This window comes from Rhagoletis pomonella, unplaced genomic scaffold (genome assembly GCF_013731165.1).
Source record: "Rhagoletis pomonella isolate Grant_MI unplaced genomic scaffold, Rhpom_1.0 Rhpom_scaffold_00008, whole genome shotgun sequence".
NCBI classification, from domain to species: Eukaryota; Metazoa; Arthropoda; class Insecta; order Diptera; family Tephritidae; genus Rhagoletis; species Rhagoletis pomonella.
Genome location: NW_023458562.1, coordinates 12,691,333 through 12,708,047, shown reverse-complemented (window position 1 = coordinate 12,708,047; position 16,715 = coordinate 12,691,333). Strand labels below are relative to the sequence as shown.

At 32.7% G+C, this 16,715-nt stretch overlaps 2 protein-coding genes across 11 annotated transcripts in view; both read left to right on the top strand.

The window, feature by feature from the left end:
• Positions 1-5,936, top strand: part of LOC118744211 (growth factor receptor-bound protein 2) — a 65,675-nt gene extending 59,739 nt beyond the window's left edge. For all 7 annotated transcript variants that reach the window (XM_036477068.1, XM_036477066.1, XM_036477065.1 and 4 more), the window contains 4 exons: positions 837-934; positions 1,164-1,283; positions 1,359-1,524; positions 1,707-5,936. In XM_036477068.1, the coding sequence (XP_036332961.1) occupies positions 837-934; positions 1,164-1,283; positions 1,359-1,524; positions 1,707-1,880 (558 nt within the window). In that variant the 3' untranslated portion in view covers positions 1,881-5,936. The remainder of the gene's footprint in view (positions 1-836; positions 935-1,163; positions 1,284-1,358; positions 1,525-1,706) is intronic.
• A 3,516-nt stretch (positions 5,937-9,452) lies between these two features.
• Positions 9,453-16,715, top strand: part of LOC118744210 (cholinephosphotransferase 1) — a 35,320-nt gene continuing 28,057 nt past the window's right edge. For all 4 annotated transcript variants that reach the window (XM_036477058.1, XM_036477062.1, XM_036477060.1 and 1 more), the window contains exon 1: positions 9,453-10,217. In XM_036477058.1, coding sequence (XP_036332951.1) covers positions 10,000-10,217 — 218 coding nt within the window. In that variant the 5' untranslated portion in view covers positions 9,453-9,999. The remainder of the gene's footprint in view (positions 10,218-16,715) is intronic.

Below are 16,715 nucleotides of genomic sequence, written 5' to 3'. Positions count from 1 at the left end.
AACAGCTGCGGAGAGTCTCTGGAGGATCGTGTCAGCACATGTTTTTTTGGTATGTAAAGACATTATACATAAATCTTGACATCAAAATAGAGTGCGAACTTTATTGCGGAAAGAATAATTACGACTAATAAAGCCATTTTAATAAATGGCTTTATCAAAATACTAATTACATGGTTATACCAACGCTGGAAGCAACGAAAATGTCCAAAAACCATAATTGCTTTGTATGGCATTTTTTATTTTGCTCCATACTACCCACCCTGTTTGTTATCTTTGCTTACACAATGCAGCTTTTAAAATATGGCTCCATTATATTTTGAAAATGAACAACCAATCCCAAAGCGGCTGCGTTTCAGAAGTCGGGGTTTCAATTTTTACCGTTTTTGAGCTACATATCCTCTAAATCTGAACGATATGTCTAAATTGTGTATGTAACGTAAAGATTATCATTATTTAAGTAAGTTATCATTAAAAAAGTTCGTCAACATTTGGCTTTATTTGAAATATTTGAGATATCTGAATGTGAAAAATTGTCTCGAATGCCTTTCATATAAATCCTTACAGAACATAACAAAACGTCTTTCAAATGGATCTGGCTTTGAATATGTTAGACAATTAAAAAAAAAAAAACCAAAAAAATACATATTGCTAACTTTAACATTTTTAAATTATTTTGCATATTTGTATGTAAATTTTCGGGTATTAGCTGATTCTAAATACAAGTTAATGAAATCTTTTCTTTAAAAATATTTTGTTTTTAATCTCTTACCTTTTTTCGAATTTGGTATCCCCAAATAATTTTTTATTTATTAAACCCTCTCATTGTTTATTTACAGATTTTAAACATGGAAGACGATTCAAATTGGTATCGTGCCGAATTAGACAGTAAAGAGGGTCTCATACCCAGTAACTATATAGAAATGAAAAATCATGAGTGAGTATGAAAACGCTTTGAGCCGAAAAAAAGCATTCCCTTAAGACGTTTGAAGCTTTAAAACTCAAAAACACTCCAAATCTTTGCTGAACTCTCAGAGGTTGTATGAAAAGTGTTTACGAGTTTCGGGTTTTGCAACTTTAGGCGCTTAACCGAATCCCCTAGTGTTTTTTTTTTTAATTATTTTTCTCAAATTAATTACTAAATTCCCTCCTTGTTTTACTTACAGCTGGTACTATGGTCGCATCACACGCGCCGATGCTGAAAAATTGCTCTCAAATAAACACGAAGGCGCATTTTTAATTCGCATCAGTGAGTCCAGCCCTGGCGATTTCTCCCTATCAGTCAAGTAAGTGAGGCATAAAATTTTGAAAATACTTACATAAGCAATTTCATCATTACTACGCCCATTTTTTTCACACAGATGTCCCGATGGTGTGCAGCATTTTAAAGTCTTACGCGATGCACAGGGTAAATTCTTCCTTTGGGTGGTTAAATTCAATTCACTCAACGAGCTAGTGGAATATCATCGAACCGCAAGCGTGTCAAGATCACAAGATGTTAAATTAAGAGATATGATACATGAAGAGGTGAGGCGTTTAATTGATGCTTAAAGCTTAAACAGGCGGCAGCGTTGATCCCGATTAACTCGGTCTTAATCCGGATCAACTGCAGTTTATTCCCGAGTCGATCCGGATCAACGCTGCCGTCTGTTTATGCTTTTAGATATAGTACTTTAAGCTACTTAATAATATTTCTCTTTCCCCTATAGATGCTCGTTCAAGCATTATACGATTTTGTGCCACAAGAATCTGGTGAATTGGACTTTAGACGCGGCGATGTTATCACCGTCACAGATCGATCTGATGAGAATTGGTGGAATGGTGAGATTGGCAATCGGAAAGGTATCTTCCCAGCAACCTATGTAACGCCATACCACTCATAATAGAATAGAAAGTCGTAAAATAAAATATAAAAAAAACAATATAAAAAATAACAATAAAAACACTGCACACAAATACAAAAACAACAAACAAACGAACACACAAAACAATACTGGTATCTAAATTAAAATTAAAAAAAAACGAACCACCAACAGTAACAAATATTTGCCACCATTATTTTTCACACATTTTATAAAAACGCCAAACACTGCTACAACAACAATCAGAACTATTATCAGAAAAGTAGGAGTAACAACGGCAGGAAGAGACACTGCAATAACACTCGAAATTAAGATTAGCAATGGTAATAGGGATACAAATGTTGTGTCAACATTTAAAACTACAACCATCAATAGTTGTGAGCTGTCTCATCAGCCAAGAAATTTATTATCCTTGAGACTATTGCATGCGAAACATCACAGCCACATTTTATTGTTTTTTTTTTTTAAGGAGCGCTTTGTTGCAGACAACCTTTTAGCATGAGTAGTATGGTAGTGTGCAAACGCTGAACGCAATTTTTATTTGAGGTTAGAGATACATATATATATATTTAAACGGTAAATTACTGTAAAGAGTGTAAAATCAACTTAGCGAAACTCTAAAATCAACTTAGCGAAACTCTAAACTTAGCTGCCTTATCATGTATCTAAAAGTCATAATCCAATTAATTGTCGCGTACTTTAGGCACTGAAATTTATTGCATGCCAATTTGAAAGTTTAGTTTTAAGAAGATTTTAAGTCTATCCCAGGCATATTGAACATATTTATTATATTTTGCATTTGGTCTTTAATTTCCATTTTTGCTAACATTTTACACTAAACTTTTACCAATTTTACCTATCTATATCGGCTTTTTATAATTGAAATTTGTCACATTTTTTTGTCAAATTCATACATTTTTTATGAAATTTGCGACGGCTGGCAATGGCAAACCTCCCGAGTGTATTTCAGCCTTAGTAAAATTTCTCATAAAATCCATTTGCCATTCGAAGAAAGTTATTGACCAAAGCGTCGACAATTTTTTGGTCGAAGCCGAACTAAAGTCTAACAAAATTTTTTTGTCCGAACATAATGAAAGCCGAGTTGAAAAGTGGGTACTTCCCTAGCGGCCCGTGTTGTGCAATATATTCTCGCCCTCAAAGAGAAAAAACTCGCCTAAGAGATACATGATAATGCGTGCTTGGTCAAGTAAAGAAACACTTTATTATGTTTAATTTAGAGAACGATTAGTTTTGTCGAGAAATATCAGTGGAATCATGCAATTCAATCGCAATGGAATGCATTTTATACAATTTTTAATTTCTAACCTCAAAAAATTGTTTGTAAGACATCCCAAAAGTAATCACAAACACATACATATATACCCAGAAAACACCAACAACCACATACCAGATATATAAAAATAAACCTACTAAAATTATACCTTTGATATGCATTTTTTTGAATAATTTACTTTTAAAAAGGGGGGTGTTACTGAAAGTTTGTTTAAATTAAATGTATGTAAGAGGTAAAACCAATTTGTAAAAAAAAATCGATTTTGATTTTGCTTTAAGAGCAGAAACGAACCTGCATAAAGAAACAATTACTTATAACGGTAAATTGTTTAACACGTTTTCGTGTATTTTAAAGCTTTTTCTTTTGTTGAAAAGTTGAAGCGCTTAATTTTCAAATGAACTTTTATTCGCTGCGAACGAGTTTTGCTAATTTTACAAATTACACAGTCTCACAAAAAAATTTTTTTTAGCCAAATTCTGTATCGGTGCCAAAAATTGTTTTACACTTTTTCATATATTTTTCCGTAATAAAAACTGTGACAAGAATTTGTCACTGTTACAAATGTGATGACAATTGTCACTCTGAAAAATTTGTCACGACAATAGCGATAAAACTAAACACATAGCTCCGTCGGAATGTTTTCACATGAGAATTTTGTAAAATTGTTTATATCGTAATTGCGCGCATTTCATCAGTTTTCAATAATTTGAATATTTCTTTAAACTAAAAGAATGCAAATGCAATTATTACATATGCATTACATAAACATTTCTTATTACTAGCGACCATTTTGTCAACGACAATTTTAAAACCCGACTATGATAATTTGTCACTTTTTCAATGGAATTTCTCATGGAATTGAAGCGGTGGTGATAATTGTTTTTATTAAAACAAAACAACCACCAATCTGTCTAATTGTTACTGACAATACAAAAAATTCCGATCACTGTCACGTTATAAAATATGCACCAGGTGGTCCTTTCAATTTTTGTTCAATATGGTAAATTTCTAGTGTAATTCAATCGATATATTAGTTTTATTAATTCAAACGCTTCATTTGTGTAATTCTTTAGTATTTAATTGGGTGGTGAAAACGAAAATATCCTAGCCTGTTTCCCCGCCTAACTTTTTTGAGGGGCTGTGTAATTTATAATTTTTAAGAAGTCTTCACACAATTTGTATTTTGAATAAATTGCACCTTTTCAAATTTACACTTCTTTTTTCTTAATTGCTTTGTCCAGTTTAAGAGGCTCTTAAATGCCGCCATAACCATCATTTCAAATTTCCTGCTTCAATTTTATGTGCTTGAGTAGTTTTTAAATTTTGTTTTAGCGCTTGCAAAGTATTTATTCGTCTTAATAATGTGTCATGTTTTAACAATTTTATTTTTTATGGATTTATTTTAATTTTTTTTTTTTTGTAAGCAATCAGAAAAAAAACTAAAAGTTTTGAGGTGGTAAAACACATGAAACGCAAATAAAAAATGTGCTAAGAGATGTTAAATAAAAAAATAATAATTAAAAAATTACAAGCATATATATAAATAGCAACCAATAAGTAATAGTTTTACTAGTTTTTTTTCATATACATACATACATGAAAATATTATACCAACATACATACTACAAGCAACGTTTATGCATTAGGAAAGGAAAGGGTGCAAATAAAAAACACAAAAATAAGTAAAAAATGTTTGCGCCTAAAAATTTAAGCGTTTTTTTGATTTTAAAAAACTTTCTTAAGAACAAAATCCGTATATACAAGTACATATGTAAGCAGTTGAAAGCGTGCTGAAAATGTACTAGATAGTACATACTACCAGAAAACATAGGGAAGTGAAAAAGTGTGCAATCAATTTTCTTTTCAAGAAAATGGCAACGAAAAACAATTAGTTGTAGCAAAAAAATTAAAATTGCACAACCAGCTTCACTCCAATCAACATGCCTACATTAAGGGTTCTCGCAGTTATATGTATATTGCCATAAATAAAAATAACACTTAAAGTTATACTAAAACTAAAAAATTGGCTGCGTGCATACAGATGCATACACAATAAATTTGTTTTAATGTTGAAAGTTTTTAAACAAAAACTGGCTACTACATTTCTTTTACTTTCTATAAATTTTAATTTGGTGCAAACAAAACATCTCAGTGCTAATTTATATGGACGCTCAAAGTATCACTGGTTCGTTTTTGCGCTTACTGCCCTATTCACTCAATGACAGAACCAATCGTATTAATGGATTTAAATACTGCGCCGGAAAGTGTGCCCAATAAACTTTGGCTTTAAGTGCTCTAAAAACTACAGTTTTCTATATCACAATTTTTTATATGTTATGGTTATGACCTATTTGACCTATTGAGTGCGTGACAACGACGAAACAATGCTTTTTTTCGGTAGCAAAGTTTTAGGCGCAGTAGTTAAATCAATTGGTATGTAATGAGTTTGTCACTGGCGTGGGCGTGGCGTGGCGCAGCTATTAATCATTACTTGCAGGCAAGCGTCTCACACACATGAGTACTTGTTTCGTGCTTTACAAACAAAAGCTTTAATTTTTTTCACTTTCTTATTAAACGTCGTATTGATTAGCGCACGACAGCTTCTAGTTTGAAATTTTATTTAAATCTTAAAAAAAATATATATATATAAAAATAGTCGCGCAAACTTTGCATTTCTTTTAGTAAACCACCAAGTGTAAAGCGTCAGAAATTTAGAAAAAAAGCAAAATAATCACTTTTTTACTTCAAAGATATTAATTGTAAAATGATTTAACAGATGGGAATCAATGCATAAATAAATTTGAAATGGCACAGTTGTTAAGCAGTTAAAGAGCACAACCGCATTCATTATACATATGTATGCATATTAAAATTAAAATGATTTGTGAACCGTTTTTTTTTTACTCTAATAATAATATAAATATGAGTATGTGTTTATTTTTAATTTTTTTTTGTATTAAATAAGGAAACGATAATTTTAATTTGCATAAATTATATAACATACATTTATATTATACAACAACATATTGTACGTTTATATGCCTTGATATAAAATATGAATATGAAATAAAAATTTAAAAATAATATTAGTAATAATAATTATAGTAATGAAGTTTTTTTCAAAATAAAATATTCTATAATTTACAAAATAACTTTTATTTACACTCACGGTAAAAAGTATTGGCACAGAAAAATTTTCGCAAAATATTTTTTTATAAGCATTTGGTCCATACTACAACAAAAACATTAAAATTAGTTTGTAAATTTTATGCAAAACTAAGGAAAATTCAATAAATTTTCATGTAAATGTTCAACATTTTAACCAGAACTTTAAGAATTTTATTTTAGTATAATAAGGTGTAAGTGTAAGTGCAATTTTTGTATGGAAAAAATGCGAGACACGAATAAATAAATGAAAATCTGATTAAAAAGTTTAAAATTTACATGAGAAATAATTGAATTTCCTGAGTAAATAATAAAAAATAAAAATATAAGTTTATGCTTCTACCTTCCATCAGCATAATCGCAATGGTCAATTAAAATATTTTAAAATTAAAATTAAATTCCGACATTTTGACTTAAATTATCCTGCTATAATTTTAAACAAGCCGATTTCATAACTTCGTAATTGGGTATTAGAGCTTGGCAGGAATTTTTCCGAGTTCACATAAATCCTACGATAGCAATTTGTTCATATTCGTAGCGGAGTGCATTTCTGTGGAAAAACTTGCCGCTTCTAATCAAATAGACTCTCAAATAAAAGATAATTCTTAACCGGCTGTCTTCACGTGCTGGAATATCTCGCTTGCCTGACGACGCACGTGTAGACCGCAAAAAGTACGAAGCATACTATTTCTTGCATACCGAGCGGTTTGCGAATTCTCGCATGTTTTCAACTAACATTTTTGTTGTTTGACAGGTATTTTCTTATTTGGCAAATTCTTTAGAGTAGAAACATCGTTTATTTTGGTGGAATATACAAATTCAGCCTGAAAAACTTTAACCTTCTTTTTTGGCGACATTTTACAAATGAAAAAGTATGCTGTCAAATGCCCAATCAACGAAACTCCATCTCACTTGCGAGAGCAAAAAAGTAGAACGCAAGCGAGATTTTCAAGCATGGGAAGACGGCCGCTAAGAAAGAAGGGCAACTTTATTAAAGAGGATATTAACACAAATTACGACTATTTTTTTCTAATAAAATGCTCAATACAAAGAATAGACGAAAATAGGAAGAGGACTTATTTAACTCTACCTGTGTGTATTTGAGCTTAAATAGATGCGGAAGTGTTGCTTTTTAAGAATGAGCAATATAAAAATGTTTATTGACGTATTTCTACAGAATTTCAGTAGATTATGAGTTGAGCATCAGCGTATCAACTAGAAAGCATCAAGGCTGCAACATTACGGTAATTAGTTACGAACATACCCAAATTGACATAAGTTTGCGCAAACTATCGAGCTCATAGCGCGCAACATGCAACTCTGGGCAGTCCCTTCCGGCAGTGTATTTGATCCCTAAGACTGGGTTCACACAGGGAAACATTCGTTGCCTTTATAAAAAGCGGCTCAACAGAGACAAAAGGTTATGCTCGCCTTATTGCAATATTTCGTAGGGGAAAATTTTAGTAGACGGACGGCAAATTCTAGAAAAAGGGGGGATGAGGGGGAGTAGAATAGGACCCCCTGATTTCAAAACTACCCCCCTTTTTCCTAGCAACCCTATAGTTCTTATATAATTTATTGTTAAAGTTTTCATATAAACGATGAATAAGATAGCAAAATAACATACAACTTAGTGCTACCAGACTGGAATTTTGAATAATAAAAGCGGATTTTTAATTCGGAATTTTTACTTAGTAGAATTATTATTTCTGTGTTGCCGAAGAAGGGGGGGCTGAACACATTTTGCAGAGAACACCTTTCTGCGTAGGCGGCCTTCAGCCGCACTTAGGGATTATAACCCTCAGGCAGTAGAATTTTCCTTTCTGTTTTGCGAAGAAAAGGAGCTGAACACCTTTTGCAGAGAACACCTTTCTGCGTAGGCGGCCTTTGGCCGCACTTAGGGATTATAACCCTCAGGCAGTAGAACTCTCCTTTCTGTTTTGCGAAGAAAAGGAGCTGAACACCTTTCTGCGTAGGCGGCCTTCGGCCGCACTTAGGGACTATAACCCTCAGGCAGTAGAATTATCCTTTCTGTTTTGCGAAGAAAAGGAGCTGAACACCTTTTGCAGAGAACACCTTTCTGCGTAGGCGGCCTTCGGCCGCACTTAGGGATTATAACCCTCAGGCAGTAGAATTCTCCTTTCTGTTTTGCGAAGAAAAGGAGCTGAACACCTTTTGCAGAGAACACCTTTCTGCGTAGGCGGCCTTCGGCCGCACTTATGGATTATAACCCTCAAGCAATAGAATTCTCCTTTCTGTTTTGCGAAGAAAAGGAGCTGAACATTTTCTTTTGTATTGATTTCCCCTGTATTCCTTTTTAATCATTGCCTTCTTTGTATGTATTGTTTTGTACAATATGGCAACACATGTTATGTGTCAGTTTGCAACCATGTGTTATTGTAAATATGCGTGAAATTCAATGTAATTTACAAGTCGATAAAAGTTTAATTAACGTGATTTATATACAAGATAAAATAAAAGAAAAGTGTGTAAAGTATTAAGTACAGTGTTATGTGCATTTATATATATAAAAGTATGCACAAATGCTTTTTTGTTAAGGAAACCAAGTGGAACGACTTAAGAAATTTTAACAACAAATATCTTATAAACAATGATATTATTTATATTTTTTAGTTATAAATGTTTTAGAGGATACCTCCCTTAACATCCTGACCAAGTTTCATTTGTTAATTCCATCTGGTTTTCTTAAAACACATGGTGCGGCTGACTACTAAAGCCCACCCTTTCGTGGAAATCAAATTATCGATATTCTCTAATAAAGTAAATTTTTACTTATTAATGACGAAAGTTTTGCGGTAACTGGCAAAAAGAGTTTAGAACTAAACAGTTCGGTATTTGGAAACGCCATTGTAAAAGAAAGTAATAGAGTACAATACCTTAAAGAGTACAAATGATATTCAAATTTAAATGTTATGTTTTTGTTTTTTTTGAAATTTTAAGTAATAACCAATTTTCATGTTTTGCTACGATTTTTCATTTTTTAATACGATTTTGTGGCTTTAATACGCAAACGGTTTCGTGAGGTGCCAACCCTGCACAGATGTCACATTTTTGACGTTATCTTTCAATGACATTTCTTGATCCATCGTTTGTATGTCAATTTCGTTCAGCGGTTTGCATTTTTTTGCACAGATCTGGTTGCAGTGCATTTTCATCGGATCGCGACGTGGAAATTTGTTTGAAAAAATGTGCTTATGGTAAAATATTGGAGTTTTCAATAGCCGCAATGAAAAATGTGTAATAAAAAATTCAGGCAAGCAGAAAAGTTTTGATAGATCGTCGAATTGTGGAGAATTTAATGCGTGCGTGCGTTTGTATTTGCGAAAAGTCTGCTGTTTTTTTTTCTTGTAGCTGAGTTGGTGAAAAAACTAGCGCAACTCAATTGCTGACTTCGGAAATGTCAAACACGTGAATTATTTGCAAAAGATAAAGGAAAAGAAAAACCTGTGCAAAGAAGTGGAAAAATCAAAAATCACCCCGAACAGGAAGAAAATATTAGATATTTATTATTATATTTACGCACATAGTATAATTTAAGTCCATATTTGCTTGTGCTAATTGAAATAAAAAAATCTGTGCTACTCGATAAATAAGCAAAATAATCTGAAATAGTGTGCTACCTCTACTACAACAAACAAAAATTTCAATTGTACCAACGGAATGCCATCAATCACCTACAAGGAGCGCGTACTCAGCGCACAACAGCTCAAAAAGCTGTCGGAACACAAATACTCCTGTAGCAGCAGTAGTCTGTTGGATCCATGGCTACAGCCATGGTGGAATTGGCTTGTCTCAAAGACGCCACTTTGGCTGGCCCCCAATCTCATTACAATCATTGGACTGATTGTCAACATTGTGACAACATTAATATTAGTATCGTAAGTATATAAATACGAATTTAATTAATATTTTACGTATCTAAGTACTACATAGATGGTATCAATACATTTTAAACACCAAAAAAACTGCATTTTACAGCCGTAAATTTGCTTATTGCGTAAACTTTTCATGGGTTCTCTAGCGGACGACCAACATACATATGTATGTATTTAGTCATGTACATACAGAGTGCCTCGTTGAGAGTTGGGAAAGCTGTATCGGCTTATTTGTCATTTGTTTAAGTAAAACGAATTTGTTGCTATTATACATATTTGGTGCAATCGTGGATTCGCCCACGGTGGAGAGAATACAGAGGTGGCGCCCAGGTTTCGCCTATACACTTTCAATTTCCGTAATACAATTCACACCGATTCTCACTTGCAATGCATTTCCCGGTGCTGATGACAACAGCTGCTACAATAACAACAAAAAATGACGGTGCCTGCGCCGCTTGAAAACGTGCGCGATTGTTTTTTTTTTTGCGAATGGTGGGAGGGTTTAGGCGAAACAAACACATACTACCTATTTATGTATGTGCTTCTAAAATCAGTTTGTGAAGACACATACAATGTATGAAGTTATATGGATATTGTCATTTGTAGTTGGTGCAAGTAAATTTAGGAGATGCTGAAAAGGTGATGAATGATTAAATAGATTATAAAAATATTTGTATACTTACACATGCATCCATGTTCAATTATGTACAATGAATTGCAGGAACGGAAAAGTCTGGAAATTCTGGAAAAAATAGCAAAGATTTACCTATGTATATGTGTATGTACTGTTACTACGTTTATACGCATGTATTATTTGCAAATAACAATTTGCAAAATGATAAACTTTGCGGTATAGACGCTGAGTTAATTTTTTATTTGCAAGTAACTAAATTACGCAAATAAGTATGGATTAGTTGTACTATTTGCAAATAAGCGCAAAAAGCCGCCATTCTTAGGTTTATTTTCTCGATGGTCATCTTATTGCCTTTTTATAAACAAGACGTTGCCATTTTTAACTTTATTTTCTTTTTCACCATCGAATAAACAGTGAGTTAGGTATTTACAACTTATTTTTATTTGCAAATAGCTTACGTATAAACGTAGCATGTTTTTCAGTTTAATTTTTTATGATGTACGTTGCTGTGCCCGTCAATTAAAGTAGCCTAAGTCGAGATAGGCATTTTTCCCTTTAAAGCAACATTTTATTGGGTTCCCAAACAATATTTTAACAATAAGCCATAGGTGTAGTTCAAGGTGCATTTGTAATAGACGCAAGTTAAAAATATAAAACTTTTCTAGGAAAACTAATTTTTTATTTTTTTTTTTTATATAAAATCAAACCTTCTATAGTCACTTAAACCTTCTGACGGTCACCTATCCAAACGTGGCCATGAATCTTTAGTGAAAACGCTGGAAATTCATTGAAAATTTTCAATAAAAAAATAATTTTCGGCGGGAGGAAGTTCGCCGAGTCTGCTAGTATTAAATAAACTAAAGTAACATAGGAAACATTTGCTAAAATGTCGTTTCGCTATTTATTTTTCCACCACTGTAAATCCTTTTAATTAGTGTTAATAATAATATGTACGCGCCCATTCAAAGTACTACTTATTTATTTTTCGCAACAACGCTTTTCATTTCTGCACTTGCAATTTACGGCGCAACGCATCATTGTTGCATTGCAAACTAAATAGCAGATTTTTATAGAGTTATAGTCATGGTCATTTTCATTTCTTCCCTGTTGACTTTGCATTTATGGCTTTTATTTTGCATGCAAAATGTGGGGTATGTTTTTTACCCTTAAAATTGTTGACATTGCTTTATAGTGTCTTCAATTGCGCGGTTTTACTTTCACCGGACAGGCATTTACATAATTTGTATGTTATATCGTCGTTTAAAGTACCTACAAATTTTATAGTAGGGCGGAAGTACTGTCTTATGCTCTACCCAGAATTGCAGCGTCCAACGGTAAAGCAGTCGACGGTTAACCGCTTTCAAAATTAGAACTCACAAGCGCATATGGAATAGCTCATATTTGCGGCGGCAGCGTTTTTACCGCCGACGTTTTTTCGGAAAATTCCACTTTCACCTGTGTTAGCAAACATTTATATGCTCATAACAATATTACTGGACCTGAAAAATTGGTTCAAAATGCCAAAAGTGCGCCCAAAACAACCACAAAATATCTAATTCTTATATATTTAAATTGTTCATATCAGAAGATCTTTTTAAGTGTGATGCCACATTCTTAAAATCTTATACAAATTCGGCAAAAATCGCGTCACACGGCAACACTGGATTGCTTTGACAGCACTTGCAGCAAAAATGAAACTTACTAGTGCAGCACGAGCAAGTTAAAATTATTTTTCGAAAGCGATTTGCGTAATATCAGTTGCGGGTACACCTTGCAATTTTTATTTCCGAAAGTGATTTCAGTAAATCTGCCAAAACGACTTTCTGGCTGTTTACACGGGAAAGTATAGACTTTCGATTTCGCAATTTGACAGCAAAATGCGTATATAAAGCGTTTACATTGCCACGTTTAATCGTACTTTACACCTTGAATTTTTTTTCCGAAAGTGATTTCTGCAAATCTGCAAAAAAGGGGTTTATTTGGCGGTATACACTGGAAAGTAGAGTTACGAACGTGTAATTGTTTTGTCACCTTTGTGGATCGTGTGCTAAAGTTGGCTTTAGAGCAACTTCCCCTATATAAAAAAATATATATATATTTTTTTTAGTGCATTATAGGCGGTCTTTTTTGTTTATTTGTTATTAAAATGGTTATTGATTTTACAAAAAAAAAGAAAAATAGCATACTCCCAGTCATCAAAGAATCGTGAAAAATTGTTTAACAAGTTTATTTTTAATCACAATTTAATACTTTCGCCATTATAAATGTAGTATAAGTAGATAATATTTGTGAATTTTAATAGCCTCAAGCGAAATTCGCAACTATAAAAAATATTTTTTTACTGCAGCTTTGATCACATTCATATGATGTACATATGTATGTGTGTACTATTTGCACACTTAGATGTGCAAGAGCAAAATGGACGAGTATTGTAGACACATGTGTATGTATATACAAATATATGTATGAGAATATAATAATTAGTTTCTTTAAATAATAACCAAACTAAATTGTGCATACATTTGTACCATGCTTGCTGGTATATGAAAGCTTGTGTGTTCAGCTCTTCATATTTCGCTTGGGAAATTGGTACATATGTATATGTACTATGTATGTACATTTGTATTTACACACATACATAACTTTCTTTTGATTTTCTTTAAACATTTGCGCTGTACTATGGTATTCACGATCACTTTCATCTTATTGATTGTTGCCTTCACGCTGTCATTATTGCTTTTACTGTCTGTCTTGACGTTTTTTCCACTGTCTAATGCCTTAAACTTACCACGTCAGAGAATTTGGTCGTTTGGTGATCGGAGCAGTGTCTGGCGGGGAGGCGAGCGAGTGAGTGAATAATCAGTGCAAGTAGTTTAATGATTAGCTCTTTTGATTTAAATATGTACTATGGATGAACATTCATAGGCCCATTACGTAGACACATTCAAATATAAGTACCTGCTAATTATGACTAGATGTATGTATTATGTCACCCCCAGTCAGTTTTTACTACTTTTCTTTTATTTTTTTTTTAAGGTTCATTATTTTTATATAAAAGTATAGTCCTTATCTAACAAATACCATATAAATCTAAATTTCAGACTTTATACAAAAATTATAAAAATTAGACAAACTTGTCATTCCAATTCCATGCACTTTAATTTAAATTTCTAGAATAATTTTTGGTATGCAGTTTTATAGCTTATTAATTTATAGTATAATAAATGCAAGTTTTAAGTTGATAAATAATCGTGTTGATTTTTGATAGGTTTTTTGCTGACGGTGTTATGCACTCTTCCGCATAAAAAATTACTTTGTAACGTTTGGCGTTTCCTTTTCTAAAACTATTTTCCTTGCCATAAGTTATTGCGATTACAAATTTGAGGTGTTACTTTGGGTAACTTTTGTAATTGCTATGAGTATAAAGGCATAAACTGTGCACATTTCAATTCTTCTACGAAATTTCGGAAGAAAATCGTTAAAGCAATGTAAATAATGCTGCTATGTGAAGAATTTCTTACAGAATTTTCTTAATTTTTCGTACATAAATTTCCTTCCGAGTTCGTTTCAACCACTTCATATAATTTTCTTTGAAGAATTGTAAAAAAAATCGTTTCAGCAATGAGATACTCCTAAAGATTTCGTTAAGATTTCGTGAACTTTGGTTTGCAGGGTTGCTTTATTTTATTTTCAAATGTCAAATGCTAGATTTTTTTTAATTGGTACAACAAATACGAAACACGATTTCTGTCAGATAGCTAGCATGGTGGATAAGAAGAAGAAGAAGTGAAACTGCCTTCTAAAAGTCATAGGCCCGTAGTCATAGTCAAAATAAAGTCGACTTTAAAGTTAGTTGCAGCTTTTTTGACAGATATCCCATTGAAAATTATGTCAAAAAGCTGCAACTAACTTTAAAGTCGACTTTATTTTGACTATGACTACGGGCCATTGTATTTATGTTGGTACATACTGTCCATGCGGCTGGCCTCTCTGGTCATTTTCAATCTCGTAACCTTCCAAATCAGCAGATATCAACACACCTGAGAACAAACTAATTTGATCAATAAGAAATTGTTTAAATTACATATGTAAAACTAAAATTACGACACCATCTTTGTTCTAAAATTTTAATAACTCAATTACTGTCAATTGACATCGGCTACACAAGCAACAATGCAATGAGCTGAGGCGATTTTTTTAGTACAAATCCATAAGAAATGTACATATGTATGTATTGTGTATTTGAGTTGTGATCTCGCATTCAACATCGCTCGATGTCACTGTAGGTCAATTATATGCGTCGATACTGATTTTAATTAAAAAATAATAATATATTCAGAAAAAAGTCAGCTAAATGCAAGCGAACACAATAGCAAAGTACGAGTACCGAAGATACGAAGTGAGCATAAGGAATACGAATTGAGCACAGGTAAAATAGCTAATTGTTAAAGTATAAATTTTTGTTAGGAAAAACTACGTAATATATATTATACATTGCAAGTATTTTCTTCAGACGCTGGCAGCACGTGTGTGGCTTTTATGTATGTATGTATCTGAAAGTTTTTCATTTTTGTAAACTTGAAATTGTCGCCTCATATAGTGCTTGTTTGGCTAATGATAAGTACTTAAGGTACTTTTTTGAGCGCCTGCTCTATTTGAGGCCATGAGAGCAGAAGTGGCCTAGCCCACAATTTTTTTGCTTGTACTTAACTTCTTAAAATAGTTTCAAATGTAATACATCTTAAAGCAAAGGTCGATTATTACTTATTTTGATGATACGTTATGCATTTAGTTCTGAACCTTAGAATCAAAGAATAAGCGACTTTCATTTTAAAATGTATCGCATTTTAGACTATTTTAAGTAGCGAAGCACACAAAAAAAATGGGTTAGGCCACTTCTGCTCTCATGGTCTCATTTCATAAGCACTTTTGTGATTGTATGGAATTTTTGTTCTTATATTTTCTTATTACATATTTGTTATATGCAAAGTAACGCGCTTTCCTGCCAGACAAGTCGAAGCTAAGAGCCTTATTACACGATATGTGTTTTCATATGTAAATTCTACTTTTCTGATACGTTCTAATATATGGTACATACGAGTAAATACAAAAAAGTAGCTCATGGAAATTTAAAAGTAGATATATGTACATGCGTATGTATTCTAACTAAATCTTACCGTGTCTATCTGATAAAATCCAGCTTATTCTTCTTTTTTATTGGCGCTGTAACCGCTTAATGGTTGATTATGGCAACTTAACGTAATTTTCATGATCTCACCTAAACATTCTCTTAATTTAATGTTGCCTATAATTGAACAGCCGAAACTTAACGTAACGTAATGCCACGTCGAATCTGTTTCATTTTGATTTTCAAAGTTCTACGTTCCGTTAAGTTAAGTTGCCAGTTGGCTTTAAGCGATTTTGGTCGATTAAAACAGCACGCCAGTCATTTCTCTTCTATGCCATTTGACAATTGGAAATACCAGCTTAGCACATATTATATATTCAAGTGGTCCTCAAAATATAAACAGCTAAATTTTGTGGAGGTTCTTATTTTGTGCGTATAACATATTAAAGGGGTGCCCCATGATCTTGATATTTTATGGACCATCTTAATATATGTACATACATACATTCATATGTATGTATGCATGTTACAGTTAAAGCAGATTAGTCATATCTGCAAATGTTGTCCATTTACCTCGCCGATTGTTTTCATTGTTTTTTTAACGTGTGTCAAGTTAGCACTACACTTTTCGAATTGGCATTAATTGTAGTGTTTTTGTTGTGGAAAGAAAAAATTTGTAGCTCTCGTTTTTTAGAAAAAATGGTATGTAGTGCTAACTTGACACCATACACCTAGTCGA